This window comes from Microchirus variegatus, assembly GCF_963457635.1.
Source record: "Microchirus variegatus genome assembly, chromosome: 4".
NCBI lineage: Eukaryota > Metazoa > Chordata > Actinopteri > Pleuronectiformes > Soleidae > Microchirus > Microchirus variegatus.
Window position 1 is genome coordinate 17,208,557 of NC_139805.1, and position 15,715 is coordinate 17,224,271.

General features: G+C 40.3%; 1 protein-coding gene across 1 annotated transcript; it reads left to right on the top strand.

Moving 5' to 3' along the window:
- Positions 1-1,681: 1,681 nt before the first annotated feature.
- On the top strand, positions 1,682-9,014 carry lpla (lipoprotein lipase a). The gene is made up of 10 exons (XM_083888477.1): positions 1,682-1,893; positions 2,695-2,900; positions 3,303-3,482; positions 3,923-4,034; positions 5,059-5,301; positions 6,318-6,563; positions 7,951-8,071; positions 8,191-8,373; positions 8,471-8,581; positions 8,686-9,014. The coding sequence occupies exons 1-10, from the start codon at positions 1,797-1,799 to the stop codon at positions 8,735-8,737; spliced, it is 1,551 nt and encodes a 516-aa protein (XP_083744603.1). The 5' UTR covers positions 1,682-1,796; the 3' UTR covers positions 8,738-9,014.
- The last annotated feature ends 6,701 nt before the right edge of the window (positions 9,015-15,715 follow it).

Genomic DNA, 15,715 nt, shown 5'->3' on the forward strand with positions numbered 1-15,715 from the left:
ATTATTCCTGAGTCTCTGTGACATATTAGGAGGATTTTATGGCCAGTTGCTTTAGATTTATTACATAATGCACCTTTAAGTTACGCACTACAGCTTTAACTTCATTTTCAGTCTGGCTCTGAAGAGAATGTGAGACTTGATGATGATAATTTCAATAGATCATGTCTGTCTATGTCTTTAAACTCCCCACAAAATTAAAAATACATTTATTGGAATCTATGAGGTTACACTATTTTTTATTATTATTCTTATTTTTACACACATTGACAAAGTAAAGCCAGTGTCAAATGACGTTTTCCTCTCATGCCGGACTTAAATACACAAAAGATTCATGCACTGTATATCACGTTTAAAAACATGGAAACCTTATCCTTAAATATCACACACCCTGTGTTGCACTGACATCAGTGAACTTACTGTACAACAATATTATGATCTTTCTTTCCAGGGTTTAATGACCCCAGATTCAGAGTATATGTGTTGTTTATTAACCTATTTCTTGGTACTGGGCTGTGCATTTGAAGCACTGAAGTCCGACGACTTTGGTTTTACAGGTGAGGCGGTCAGTCCCAGGAGTGACACTTTCCTTGGTACAGTTGTTGGATGTCCACGTCTTAGATTTTCACCAAACTTCTGCTCTGTGAGCCTGAGTTACAACAGTTTGGGTTTAACTGGCAGCTTAAAGGATTTTCTGTGCGTCTCCAAACATATTGTGTTTGTTTTACAAAGCATAATGTCTTATTTCATGACTTCCTTGGATGCTGTTGCATCGATGCCTTCTTGAACCCATGCAGGTGAGTGTCAGCCGCCTCTCGTAGAACCTCCTCTTTTGTCCTTATCTTTTTTTTTTTTGCTAATTTATGAATCTATTTTTATACATTAAAATGAACAAATCATAACAACTTATGTGAAAGTGCAACTGACATTTAAAAAAAACATGTTTATACAGATTTACTTCACACAGTGTACTCCAACACTAACGACGTAACCTTTGAGTTAAACATGAATATTCATTCCCATAAATAGAGAGGTTTTTGTTCTTTGATCATCTTAACTCAAGCCGTGGAAAAACAAAATCAGATTAGCATAGCAAACTAAGCAGCTGCGTGGGGGCCCCCCTGATCACCAAGGGGCCCCCAGAGTAGTGTGTGGAGAAAACAAAGTGCTATCTTTAGATATATTCAGACCTCTAAATAGTGTTGAGCTTAAGTTATTTGGCTGTAGTTGAAGATTGCCTGTTTAGTGCACATTTGCACAAGTTTTGAAAACGTTTTTTTTTTTTTTTAAGTAATGAAACTGGTTTACTTGCTTAATTCAAGTTCAATAAAGCCACACATAGGGCTTCACTTTGTGATTGCATTATCCTCTAAGGTTAAAACTGGTTTGGTGTAAATAAACCCACCCAATCTAATTCATTTTAGGGTCCATACATTGTAATTTCTGTAAAACAATAAATAAAAATCTACCAGATTAAATGATAGGTTTTGAGGTATTTCCTGTGACGAAGGTTGTGAATGATTTTTTTTTTTACCCCCCCTCAGAGCTAGACCAAAGTTTAGACCGCGCCCACTTAAAAACCAGCCAATCAGGATATCATATGCAAATAAGCCACCCATAAAGATGACTTGGAGCTGCATATCTGTGACAGACCATAAGAAAAACTTCATTCCTGACCCACAACCACACGCTGTTCTGGTTAAATTCACAACTGGACTTACGGACCACTTTCAACCTTGGTCCACTTTCAACGGACCACTTTTTATTTTGTTCCTATTGAAAACAAAAGTCTTAATAATATGGGAAAGGAAACTATCCGCTTTTTGACACTTTGGATAATTTTGGGGAACGTAATCGCAACTTTTTCTTCCGACCCTCAAGTCACAACTGTGTTTGGTAAGAGAGTGACTCAACTGCACTTTAATTCACTTTACAAATGTTGGATTTCAAGAAGAGCGACCAATGAAGACGCATGTTATGTAGGATAATTAATGACGTGTTAATTGTCGCATGGTGACCGTGAATAACCTCGTGAAAAGCCGCAGGTCTGCAGCTCAGTTTACACCGTGTGTGCATGAGAGAAGCCACAGGCCTTTTGTCTGCAGAAAGAGCAGAGAGAGAAGAAGAGAAAAGCCTCATAATGTTCAAGTGTTTTTAAGTGAAAGTACAATTACATTCTTATCGGTGCTGCAGAATGAACAAAACCCCCACATTTTTATTATGTAATTAGAGACAAAAATCTCCTTTAAGACACTTGATTTGTTCAATTTAGCCACATTTGAGTGGACTTTTTGTGAAGAAAATGTCACGTGTTCAGAGGTGCATTTGTAATTAATCTGTAATAATAACTGCATTAAACTCAGGTCTTAAGCGTCTTTTTTATGCACATGCATGTGCCGGTGAAACTGCAGAGAAGACAAAAGGGGGCGACACTGTCACACTCTATTTGTGTCAGGCCGGTGGACTGAGTGAGTCACACATGGCCAGATCAGTGTGATCAGCATGTTTCCACAGTTTGCACAAAAAACTTTCTACTTTCAGTGTGTGTTTGAGAGTTATTATTGAATGCATGCATGAGATTATATAATAAAACACATTAACATATTAATCCGTGTGTTCCAGTCAGTCCTCGGCATTTCTGGCATGCCACAACAATCTAATAATCCTGCATCATAACGTGTGTGTGTGTGTTCACAGCAAACACCACAGTCCCCACCACTCCTGTGCCAACCACCTCTGAATGGATCACAGACCTCACTGACATACAGTCCAAGTTCTCCTTCCGCACGGTGGACGAGCCTGAAGATGACCTGTGCTACATCGTGCCGGGACAGCCGGAGACCATCAAGGAGTGTGAATTCAACGCGGAGACGCAGACCTTCATCGTGATACACGGATGGACGGTATGTCGCCTATACGGCACACACTGTTGCTATATATAATAATGATAATAATAATAAATAATATTGATCCCTGCCTTTCTCATGGATGTAAATCATGTTGATAAGTAGGGGGTTTTTGAATGATGTCAAAACACCCACATAACAAGTTGAACCTGTATCTGTAGCCTGATGAGAATCAAAGACGTGATTTACGTGTTATACGTTATAGGCTAAATCATCTGGTGAATGAGGTAAATGCATTAAATCTCTGATAAAACATAGTGAGAGTGTCGTTTTACCGATGCATCTCCTCCTAATAATGTGATTTAGAGCCACAACACACGCCTGGCTCCTGTCCAATCACAGTGCACAGAACACAAGCTCAGACCACGCCTGTGACGATGTTTGTGCGTTTCATTCTAGGTAACAGGGATGTTTGAGAGCTGGGTGCCCAAGCTGGTGACGGCACTCTACGGCCGGGAGCCCAATGGAAATGTGATTGTGGTGGACTGGCTGAACCGCGCCAACCAGCACTACCCCACCTCTGCAGCCTACACCAAACTAGTGGGCCGGGACGTCGCCAAGTTTGTCGCCTGGCTACAAGTGAGCAGCTAGGTTTTCTTTGTTGACAAGTGAATTTGTGTTATTTACCCAGTGGTGCTGCTGGGTAATGTTTTCCTACATGATTTTATAAGCTTCATAAAAGCATTTTTATAGCTGTGTTTGCGGCTCACAGCAGCATCTCATTAAAGTATGAAGTTGAGCCCAGACTGTAGAAAAAAAAAAAAAAAAAACTCAGACTGTGGTGCTTCTTTCATTTGTTTGCCAGGTGTCGACATGAAATCTAAATTTCAATCTCCCAATCCTCCTGGAAAAGCTTATCATGACACAAATGATGGCTCATATCTCAGACTCTTATAATTAAAGTGTGGCAAAAAAACCAACCCTCTTTTACTTCTTTTACTTCCCCTGCAGTATTTACTTGAAACAGTTTCAAAAGGCAGGTCATTATAATGTCTAATATCCACGTCTCGCTCTCTCAGACTGAGCTGCAGTTGCCCTGGGACAGGATTCATCTGCTGGGTTACAGTCTGGGAGCGCATGTGGCTGGAATCGCCGGAGACCTCACTGACCATAAAATCAGCAGGATCACAGGTGAGAGAACTCTGTCACTACATCATCGCTTTCAGATGAAGGAAGTAAATGATGTTACATTATTTCTGTTTATGAAGAACAAACAGAGGCAGAACATCACTCATTCACTCATTCATTCATTCATTCATTCATTCATTCATTCATTGACTACTGTTTTATCCCCCACATGAGGGTTATAGGGGCCTGGAGCTGATTCCATCTGACATCGGGCAAATAATAACATAATTAACAATTAAAAAAAATAACTAAAAGCTACATTAAAAAAAAAAAAAAAAATAATAATAATCTGTGTGTTATTTCTGGTTAAAGCTGCATTAAGCTGGATTGCTGGACAAATAGCTGACTTTGACCTGTAGTTTATTAAAAACATTCCTCTCATCAGATTAGCAGGGTAATAACTGGGTAATGGATTTATTGGATAGTATTGCATTGTTTCTTTGTTTGAAACTTGTTTCTTTCTACGTTAAATATTGACGTCCCAGGAAGTTTGAAACTTTACAGAGGCCTCTCTCCGTCTCTGAAAGTGCTGATATTATGGAATAACTTGTCAATCCCGCCTAGTGTACTTTTAAATAAAGGGTAATCCCATAATTCAGTGTGCTACTTCCTCTTTTTGAACGCTTCCCTCTGAATATGGACATTTGTGGTGCATTTTTATGTGCTTGCATTTGGCAGAAGTGAGTCTTTAAATATCTAAATATGTTCTTGATACTAATGGAAATATTGATGCAAACATACAGTATACGCACACTTTCCACCAGGGTCTGTGTTTTATTCAAAACTGCTATTTGATGCCATGAAGTTAATCCAGCTTTAGCCGTATTAGAACATTGCTTTTTTTGTTTGCTGTGAGAGAGGCATACTTCACATGAGCTTAACTCTCCAGAGCAGCAAACTGTGAAATGAATCACACGCTCAGTTTTAAAGGCCAGTGTACTGTGTAGAGTGGCTTTCTTTTCCGCTTTTGTGTCCCAAATAAAAAAAAAAAAAAATTCTCCACTCTCTCTGGTCTTGGTCTACCCAGGTCTGGATCCGGCTGGTCCCACCTTTGAACACGCCGATGCCCAGAGCACGCTCTCCCGTGACGATGCTCAGTTTGTGGACGTCCTGCACACCAACACTCGAGGCTCCCCGGACCGCAGCATCGGCATCCAGAGGCCTGTGGGTCACATCGACATTTACCCCAATGGAGGCACCTTCCAGCCTGGCTGTGACATCCAGAACACCTTGCTGGGAATTGCGTCACAAGGGATCAAGGGATTCCAAAGTATGCACCACACCACCAACCCTTCCCCGCCGTTTTAAGGCCAATAATCTACTTAACCCGATGTGTACAATCTCAGACCCTTTGGTACCAATCTTTCACCCACCTTGTCCACGTGACACTGCATTATAAATACCTCACATTTAAGTGAATGATTTGTCAGAACGGTGTTGTAAATAGTCAAAATGGGGTCATGTCAGTTTACACCGTTGTCAGCAGACACTTTAAAAGCTTTCAGTGGTTGCTTGTCTGCAGCATCTCACAGTATCACACGGATATAAATGTTCCTTTATACCACATGTGTCAAACTCAATGCCCGGGGGCCAGATGTGGCCCGCCATGTCATTTTATGTGGCCCGCGAGTGATTAATTGGTCTTAAAAATCAGTGTTAAAATAGGTCTATGCTGAGTGCGTTGACCATAAACTACATTTCCCACAATGCATGGAGATAGTGTTACCCGCAAAGTGACGGCACCGCCACTAGATCGCAGTGTATCATTGTATATGCATCATGCGACGAGTGAAATGGAATAAGTAATAAATACAGAAAGTTATTTAGCAATATTTTATGGAGTAGTTAGCTTTAGTTTACATTATATTTAGTTACATTTATTCTGTATGACAGTTACATCTGGTCCTTTGAGGGCAACCATTATGCCGATGTGGCCCTCAGTGAAAATGAGTTCGACACCCCTGCTTTATACGCTTCCGTATTCACTCTCTTAAAAGATCGTAAGACTGTGTTGTATTGACTAGTTAGTAACATTCAAACCATTTCGAGGCCACACACGACTCTCTGTTTCTCGCAGTATCACAGTGTTTAGATCTCATGTCACGAAAGCCAACATTCCGGGACTGTGAAGAGTTTTGCTGAGGCAGACAAAGGCAACAGCAACTCAGTGTTTTACAACTTTAGACAACGAATAAAAACATAAAGTCGTTTCTGATGTTTTCTCTGTAGCATGACAGGATCTAGGAAGACATTTCATAGTTTATTTTGTTCCGTGTAACCTTGTAGATGTGGACCAGCTCGTCAAATGTTCCCATGAGCGCTCCATCCACCTGTACATCGACTCCCTGCTGAACTCGGTAGAGCAGCAGAGCATGGCGTACCGCTGCAACTCCAACCAGGCCTTCAACAAGGGAATGTGCCTCAACTGCAAGAAGAATCGCTGCAACAAGCTCGGGTACAACATCAAAAAGGTCCGCATGGCCCGCAGCACCAAGATGTTCCTCAAGACCCGGGAAAAGATGCCATACAAAGGTAAACACAGATGTTTAATTACAATAACATTTAGCCTGATTTAACTTCTGGAGTTAGTAACACATTAGTTAGAGTTTGTGACGCGCGTAGTAGAACACAAACAGTTTTTTCTACTTCCTGTAAATGCAGGAGGTCACATGAGAAGGAGGAGGTCACGGGTATTTTGGTGGCGGGGGGGTATGGTAATGTGACACCTTTACATGTGACAGGCTGGCAATGGAAAGGTTTATTTAGGGTTTTGCTCCCACTCAACATGTTTGTAGGACAGTGTAATAATATTATGAAATGCAAACAAGATATATATATATATATATCAGTCATAGTTTTGTGAGTGTTCAGTTTCCCACTGGGCTTGTAGCTTATGACATGGCCAGTGATGTCATTGTCCCAGTGCCAATACTGGTAACATTAGATGAGGCCTGTGACGCACAAACCATCATCAAAAAAGATGAATAAATAAAGTTAGATAATATCCTTGTCAGTTTGTCCAAACTTAACGACTAATAATCAAGAGTTGCCGCTTAAAGAAATGGCCTAATCCAGGATTTCCAGGCTTTGAAACCGTGTATCCTTCAGTTCATCTCTAAATAAATGCAGTTCAGTCAGGTTTGAAATGTCGACTGCAGCAGCAGCAGAACATAGACTGAGTCTGGTGTCTGGTCTCTGACCTCATCAGTCTGCCATGTATGAGCACATAGAGATAATGGAACCCTGAACCTGCAGGTGGATCTAGCATTTTTCTAAGACAGGGGGGCAATAAAGGAACTTTGTTTTATATAGAGTGGCCAAATACAGGTCCAACATCCATGTACACAATCTTTTGCCTGATAAGGTGCATGTGCATTTCACCATGTCACGTCTTTGTTTAAACACAACTTTGTGTGTCATCTCTGATTGTGTCGAGTACTGGCAGATCGGCCATACATTCTCAGTCAGTCAGGCCATGAACCCTGCAACGTGAATCTTATAATCAGTATTCTATTAAAGTGCCGCGGAAAGATCGTGTGGATTCAACATTTACATTCTAAAAAATATTGATAATTTCCTCAGGAAACAATGGTGCATGTTTTAATCATTGCTTGTATTGTTGCTTTTTATTCTTTACATGGCTTAATCCCCTAGTTATTCCACTGTGTATTTTTCTTTCTGAATATCTTAATGAATTAACTAGTAAATAATGTGCTCTGCTGGGTGGAGGTCTCATGTAAACACATAGGTTTCTACTGCACTCTCAGTGAACAAACTGTAGAATGTTACCTCCGTGCTTTTTGTTGTGTTAAACTAACGTTACATAGTTGTTACATATGTTACTAGCAGTGTGCCAGTCTCTGTGAATAAGGTGCCATAAAACTGTCCCTCAACTGTCTCTTTCCTCCTTTTCCTACAGTTTTCCATTACCAAGTAAAGATGCATTTCTTCAGTAAGGACCAGCTGAACTTCACAGAGCAGCCCATACTAATTTCGCTGTATGGCACTGAGGGAGAGAAGGAGGCCATTTCCTTTGTCCTGTATGTGCATCAATCAGTAAAATGCTGTCGCATCTACCACATGAATAACACACACACTAATGCTGCAGTCCAAGCTAAGCAACTAAACTTTGATTGTTGCTCTGAACTTCACCCTGCAGGCCGGAAATGAACTACAACTCCACTTTGTCTTTCCTCATCACCACTGACGTGAACATCGGAGACTTAATGATTGTGAAGCTGCGCTGGGAGAAGGACTCACTCTTCAGCTGGTCGGACTTTTGGAAGAGCAGCAAGTTTCACATGCGGAAAATGCGTGTCAAGACTGGGGAGACCCAGTCCAAGTAAGCTGTCCTCAACACCAAGACACGCAATCGACACGATGACGTTTGTGTTTTTTTTTTTTTTTTTTAATATCGTTGTTTTCTTGTGTAACAACAGAGTGATCTTAAGGTCGAAGGATGGAGAGTTTGCCTATCTCGTCAGAGGAGGAGGAGAGGCAGAATTTGTCAAGTCAACAGAAGACAACAACAGCAATAAACGAGAGAGAGTGTAAGTTAAGAAAAAGCCACCTTATTATTTGATCTGCCTTCATATTGAGCCATGTTCTGTACTTTCACTATCAAAAGTTCACTGTTGTCTTTCGTTGTTTCCAGGAGGCATAAGGTGAAAATGGATGGCACTCAATTTGGGAAGAATGATGCTTGAAGTTGCACTCGACCACAGGCCCACGTCATGCACATTAATCCTCCTCCTCGTACATAACCAAAGATGGACAGCACGTAGCAACACTGGGAAAACCTAACAAGCAATTGGACTGCTGCATGTTTTTCCGACTATTCCTGTTATTCCGCAACTCCCAGTGCAGCCAACACCAAACCAGTGCTGGAAATCAGTCTCTCTCTGAAAGTTTCATCTACTGTTACAGGTTCCTTTGTGATAATGTGCTTAAAGTTTTATAAATTCACACTTTGAGAAGCGTTTGCTGCATATCTTTGTAATCATTTTTTTTGCATATATATATATATATATATATATATATATATATATATATATATATATATATATATATACACTGTTTTATACAGATTTGATGTAATGATGTAATCTGAACCCTGAACAGATGTGTGTTCTTTGCATCTGTAAACTTGGATTATTGTAAATGTGAAAATGATGAGTGGCAGGAATAATTAAGGCATATTTCCTTTTTTTATTTTTTGTTTGTTTTTAAAGGTGAAAAAGATAACTTTTTCCCTTAATAGTTTAGTTACTTAAACCACTAATTGCCTACAATCAACAGGGACCAAAGAAATATTAATTGTCTACTGAACAGAAAATCACAGTGGTCATTGTACATACCTTTTTTAATCAGTATTATTATATATATATATATTTTTGAATATGAGTTATGTGTTGATTTATTGAAGCCTTGGTTGTTGTTGATTACGTTTTTGGTTATTGTGGCACTGTTCACTTTAAAAGGCTCTTTCCCCTGTTTTGATTTGAAGGTAATTGAGAGTTTGGTCCAGTTGGGATGTGCATTCTTCAAGTTTTAGTGATCATCATTATTTTCAATGAAAATGATTTAGTTCAATCGTGTCTGAAACAGTTCACCTCATTGACGCAGCTCAGTCTACAGCATACCCTTATTTTGAAAGGTCAAACATTACAAAATTGCTCAAATAAACTGATGGACTGGCCCACATTATAGCCATAATACACCTCAAGAATGCTTCATCATGTATTTATTGAATGTACATTTATATATTTGTATATTAAGCTGTAATATATTTTGACGGGCTTCCACTGACATCTGTGTTTTTATAAATGAAGAGCTTTGCAACCTCATTGCAGAAGGCTGTGGAGCGATCGATCAAATTGGTCTCCATGGAAGCTGCCGAGTTACACGTTTGAAATTTGAAATGCAGTGCACTGTATCAAGAAAGAGCCTGGGGTGGTTTAATAAAGACATACATTACTTCATTAAATCTCTGCTCAAGTTGCTTTCTCATATATTGATTAAGAAATTAATTTGTGGATGTAGTCACTCACCGTCTCATGGGTGGTGTAACAATGAAAACCTTCCTACATAAAGAACACATCTCTGTTGCATGTCAGTGTGTTCAGATTAAAAAACAACAATGCAGCTCCACGTCATCCTCCAAAGGATAATCACTCAAGGATAAATGGATAGACATGGAGGCAGAGGAGTGCAGATTTTTAAAAAGCAGGGCCAAATAATGCAAAATATAATGTTTCTCTCCATTCTTACTGCAAGTTCCTTTTCCAGGAGACAAATCTATAAGTAAGAGCTCTGAACTGGTGCGGCAACAGCTCATAATGCTCGCAGCTCTCATTGTAAAGTTTGTTGGCCACTTTACGACTATAAAGTTTTCAGCGGTTTTCGCTGAAACAGAGAAGACTGGTTCGATGTTAATCCAGGTCAAACTTTACTAGTGTGGAAAGTTCAACGGTCTTATTCTGGAACAAGTGCACGTTTGGCACATTATTTAGCACAGTAGCTGACTGCCTCTTCTCTTTAGTCTGATTCCTCTGGATCTTTTCCTTAGGTTCACTTTCACTTGTGCTCTTGAAGTCATGCACGAGGTGTGTTGTTGGCATGGATCCGGCTAAAGGTAGCTTAGCTCCAACAGGTAGTCCCGTGCCGGTCGTGAACAAAGTACATTTATGGGCTATAAAGGCAGGTCAGACAAGATATTGTTGCCGTGAGGAAGGAAGTGGGACACCCTATGCCAACTTATGAAAGCACCATTTTGGGGCAAAAGGTGAAATGAATACCAACTGGTATTTAAATTGAAATGCAGGTTGTGTTATTAGTATTGGACACAAGAAACGGTTCTGTTCTGAATTAATACCTCATAAGGAAAAAAGACAGAGCATGAACATGAACTATTGAAATGCATGGAGTTGCGTTTAACCACAACCCCTTGGAATTGAGTTACAAGGAGTCGTGGTTAAAGTCTACAACCACAAAACAGGACACTCCTGCAAGAGAAAACACACCATTGTCAGTTATCGTTTTGATTCTCTTTTATAGACATCATTATATGCTTGTCTGCAGCAAAGAGATGTCAGAGAACATCTTCAATGGCTGGAAATACTGTTGGACCAGTTTATGTGACGTACAAGAGACTGCAGCCAAGTTTTGTTGTCATTAATGCAACTGCAAAACATGTGAACTCATGTTAGCTTTACAACTAACATTTTCCTTGGATTTTGTCTCTGAAATATGTCATAATACACTCAATCATACACTATTAGAAACAAGGGTTCCAACGGTGTTCTTCTACAAGGGCAGAGGTTCTACCTGGAACCATTTGCTTCTGAAAAACCCTTACCCGAAGCAAGGGTTTTTCCAAGGGTTCTTGGTAACACTAAGGGTTCCAAAGGTTCCACTTGGAACCAAACAGGGTTCTCCTATGAGGACAACCTGAAGAACCTTATATGGTTCAACTTAGCACTTTTATAGCGCTAATCTTAAAGTCTATTACAGTTAATCCTACACCACCCTGAAACCGTACGCCTTTATGTGAATGCACAAAACAGAGCAGAAACATTTCTGTGGTACGGGGAGAAATGGGATGGGGCCTTTCTCAATACCACTTGAGGATCGTGTTTGGAAGCTGAAGCCAATCCTTGCTGACATGGGGTCATGGTGAACCCTGGACAGGTTACCAGCTTATCAAGGGCTGACAGATTGACTACATGAACGTGGTAACTCCACACAGGATGGACCTTGGATGAACCAAGATCCAAACCTGTGACCTTCTTGCTGTGAGACATCAATTCTTACCGTGTAGCCACAACATACAGTAGTGAAACTGACATTACATCACAACCTTGTGGACATGGACAGAAAGGAAAGAAAACCATGGATATTTCCTTCCCTTTTTTCATCCATTTCAAGAAGGACATTTTCTGTTGATTCAAAATTTGAATTTCGGGTTAATGAATCTGTCCGATACATGTGATACAAGCATTGACTTGACTAACGATAAAAGGATGCTTCCTTCCTCAGGTCTTTAGGGCACGAGTATCAGTACTTCCTTGTCTGTCTCAAGGATAAAGGTGACCAAATCGAGCTATTCCTTTCCATAGAACTCAAGGTTGTAAAGATATGAGGGATCAAGGGAGTCATAACACAGTCATGACTCAGGCCACCTTCAGATGTAGAAGAGCCAGTCTACCCTTGAGAAAGAAGGGTACATGAAAAAAACACCTTCATATGAACATGTAATGACATTTGTACACATTTAAAATGCACTTTAAGATATGTGATATAAGCAAACTAGGCAATTGCCTTGGGCTCCAAGTTGGAAGGGGCCCCCAACGGACAACTGATACAGCTACAAAGCAATGACACCAGGTTGTTTGTGCAGACTGTTACCAACCTAAGGTGGCTCCGGGGCCATACCTATGTTCTCCGGGTTCTATGTTCTCCGCTTTGTATGTGACCGGGGAACATAGAACCCTTTTGTTTTCACCCAAAAGGACCCGGGGAACACAGGTACGACCCCGTGGCTCCCACTAGTTTATTGTCAGAGTCAAGAGTCTGCCGCTACACGTGCATCAGCACATCTACAACGGGCCTGCCTTGAGATGTTTCTAGCGACCCCAGAGACCCTAGAAACATATCTTTGTATCTCTATTCTCCTCTAACAATCCAGTTAATGCTTTTTCCAACAAAACAATTTTTTTTCACAGCAGTCTCAGCAGTCTTTTGGTTGTGTGTCCCTCTCACACAGTGGTGTAGTCTACGGCGTACACCCGCTACAAAAAGGCCAGGATTTCGGTATAATCATTTAAAAATGGGCATTCATACATATCAACTGTGTTGAGTTTAAACACTGACACTGGACAGTGTGTAACTGTAACTGTTGCTGCTATGATCCATATCAATAAAAACAGGCAACCTGCTCATCAAAACAGGACTCTGTTGAGCCACTGATGGTATAAAAAGAGTCCCACAGTGAGCCTTAAAGTAGATTTTGGTTTTTGACACTGTGTGACTCGCCCACTCCTCCCTTGTGGCTTACAACCGTCTTAACGGCAGTTGTCCTTAAACACAAACCACATCGTAGATATGTCAACATCTGAAGCCGCATCCGGTTTGTTTTAATAGAACTGGATTATAACAGGAGTTATCATCACATTACGCAACGCTGAGCCAATAAGAGAGAAAAGAAAACATGTTCCCTCTGATTCTGTGAATTTTAAGGATTACTCAGATATACAATCCCACTAGAGTTTGGAAAGGGAATAAAGGAAAAGATGGAACATCTGGACAATAACTCTGTCATCAGTAGAATCTTGTGATGAAGCATTTTTCTGTGACTGTTTTGTCCGATATTGGGACTGAAAAATATAGGATAGTTGTTTACTAACCTATTTTTAAACAATTACTGATGAAGAAGTTGTTTAACATTGTTACGATGAATCTTGATTTGTTTACACTGCTTTTATTTCCATACTGTTTCACTAACTCCATAGATGCTGCCCTTAATGCAACAGCTCATTCACATCACATGGAGTCTTCCTGCTTCCATTCACAACCTGCAGCTCATCTGCACATTAGCTCCTCACTATAAAACATATCTGTGCACATTTACCCACGATACGTCACATTGTTATGAGTAGTTTTCAGTCTCTTTCAGCTTTTGACTCTTTACCCCGTTACTTGAATGACCCTTAAAGTTTGGTTTCTTCTCTGCTCATATATGTGACACTTTATCTGACATAAGAATGAATGTATCTGAGAGGGATTGTGTGTGAAAGAGGTACAGCAAACGTTTCAGTCAGGGAATGTGTTGTACAACAACAGGAACTGCTGAGAGATGATAAAAAATAACTCTGCTGGTTCTCTGTGTGTGTTCATCACAATGAAGACCCCATATCATGTGTTTCAGCACATTATTCATCTGTCTGGGAGACCTCTGATAAACCGAAAGGCTGAAGTCACAACAAAGTATCCAGCACCACAAGTTATACACTGGGAGACAGGCAAATGGCATCAAACACACACAGTTCTGAGTTGGTGTTTATAGATACACCAACAACTTAAGAAACCACAGGGAGAACCTCTCACTGCCTCTGAAGGTGAGACAATGAGACGAAACAGCGCAGTGGAGACTCAGGGTATATGAACACTCTCCTCACCTGAGCTTCATTAACACCAATCAGTGCCACACACACACCTGACTGCAGTGAGCTGATTCTCCCTCCACTCTCACAGAGCCAGAGCCACAGAGTGCTCTCACAATATGAGCTTAAAACTGAATCACAGAAATGATATCACAATGACAGATATTTCACAGAATTTCAAAATAAAAGTGTCTGTGTTGATATGGAACAATCAGAGGCAGAGTACACAGCTTCATTACTTGAGTAAAAGTATAGATACCCCTTGCTAAATTGTATTCAAGTACAAGTAAAAGTACTACAGTCAGATGTCTACTTAAGTAAAAGTACTGAAGTACTGAATAGTACAATTGCAACGCTCTGACCAACCTCTGCTAGAGTTTGAATGGATTTTTTGCATCCACATTTGAACCTGACTGTGTTAAACACACAGCATACTCAAGAACATCAAAACAAATGCTCAGCTTACATAAATGTGTAATATCAGAAAAGACAATTCAGCAATTGTGTGTATGTAACAGGTACTCATGGTTATGGATAGAAATGTATTGGAGTAAAGAGTACAACATTTGCCTCTCAAATGTACTTGAGTAAAGTCATGAGTTCTCCCCAAAAATGATACTCGAGTAAAGTACAGATCCCTAAAAATTGTACTTAAGTACTGTACTCAAGTAAATGTACTCCGTTACTGTCCGGCTCTGGGAACAATATATAGTTCACGATCAAAATATATGTATATTTTTAAAAAAATGTGGGAACCAGCACATTTCCTCTCACATTCCCTTAAGCAGTTTTCACTTTTGACCAAGAGAAAATCACACCACCGACCGGGTGGAACGTTGGTGTGTTTGGTCCACAGAGACTCAAACTGGAGGTGTTATCATGTTCATCCTTGAAGGGTTCACGTGGACCACCATGGAAATGGACTGATGACAAAAAAAAGGACACACGGACAATGTATGTATGACCCAGCCTGAAGCGTTGTGATGTAAGCGTCAAATCCTCACATTAACTGCTGTGTTGTAGCGTTAACTTATACCTGCCTATGCCACTGTTCTCTTGACTCCCAGAGCAACGAGCTTGTGACATTTTCAACCTCAATCTCGTTGACCTACTGTGGACTTTGTCTTGGCATCTTATGCCACAGTTTTTGGCAACAAATCAGCTGGAGAAAGACAACCGTCCTTGCCCAGATATTAGCACACGGTCTCCAGTCGGACTGCAACAGCTATTTCAGACAGTCGATGAGTGAAATACTCTGTGCAATAGGTCAAAGGTTTGGAAGTTTCGGAAAAAATGAAATTGCTTAAACAGCAGTCTGGGATTGCCAGTGATAATCTGAGTTCTGAATTTAATTTACGCAATCCAAATGTCGCTGATGCTCAGGACCAGGTTTGTCACAGAGCAAGGACCTTGGTCTCATTAACCTATATATATATATATATATATATTCACTTAAATACATAAAAGGTAGTGCATTTACCCAAAATATACAACAATTTTAAATACTAAAGGTAGGGTCCAGAG

Bases quoted from the DNA above. Each gene is read 5' to 3' on its own strand.
- lpla (XM_083888477.1), top strand. From the start codon at position 1,797: ATGGGAAAGGAAACTATCCGCTTTTTGACACTTTGGATAATTTTGGGG. The intron at 5,302-6,317 runs GTATGCACCACA...GTAACCTTGTAG, and splicing joins AGGGATCAAGGGATTCCAAA to ATGTGGACCAGCTCGTCAAA. The intron at 8,374-8,470 runs GTAAGCTGTCCT...GTGTAACAACAG, and splicing joins ACTGGGGAGACCCAGTCCAA to AGTGATCTTAAGGTCGAAGG.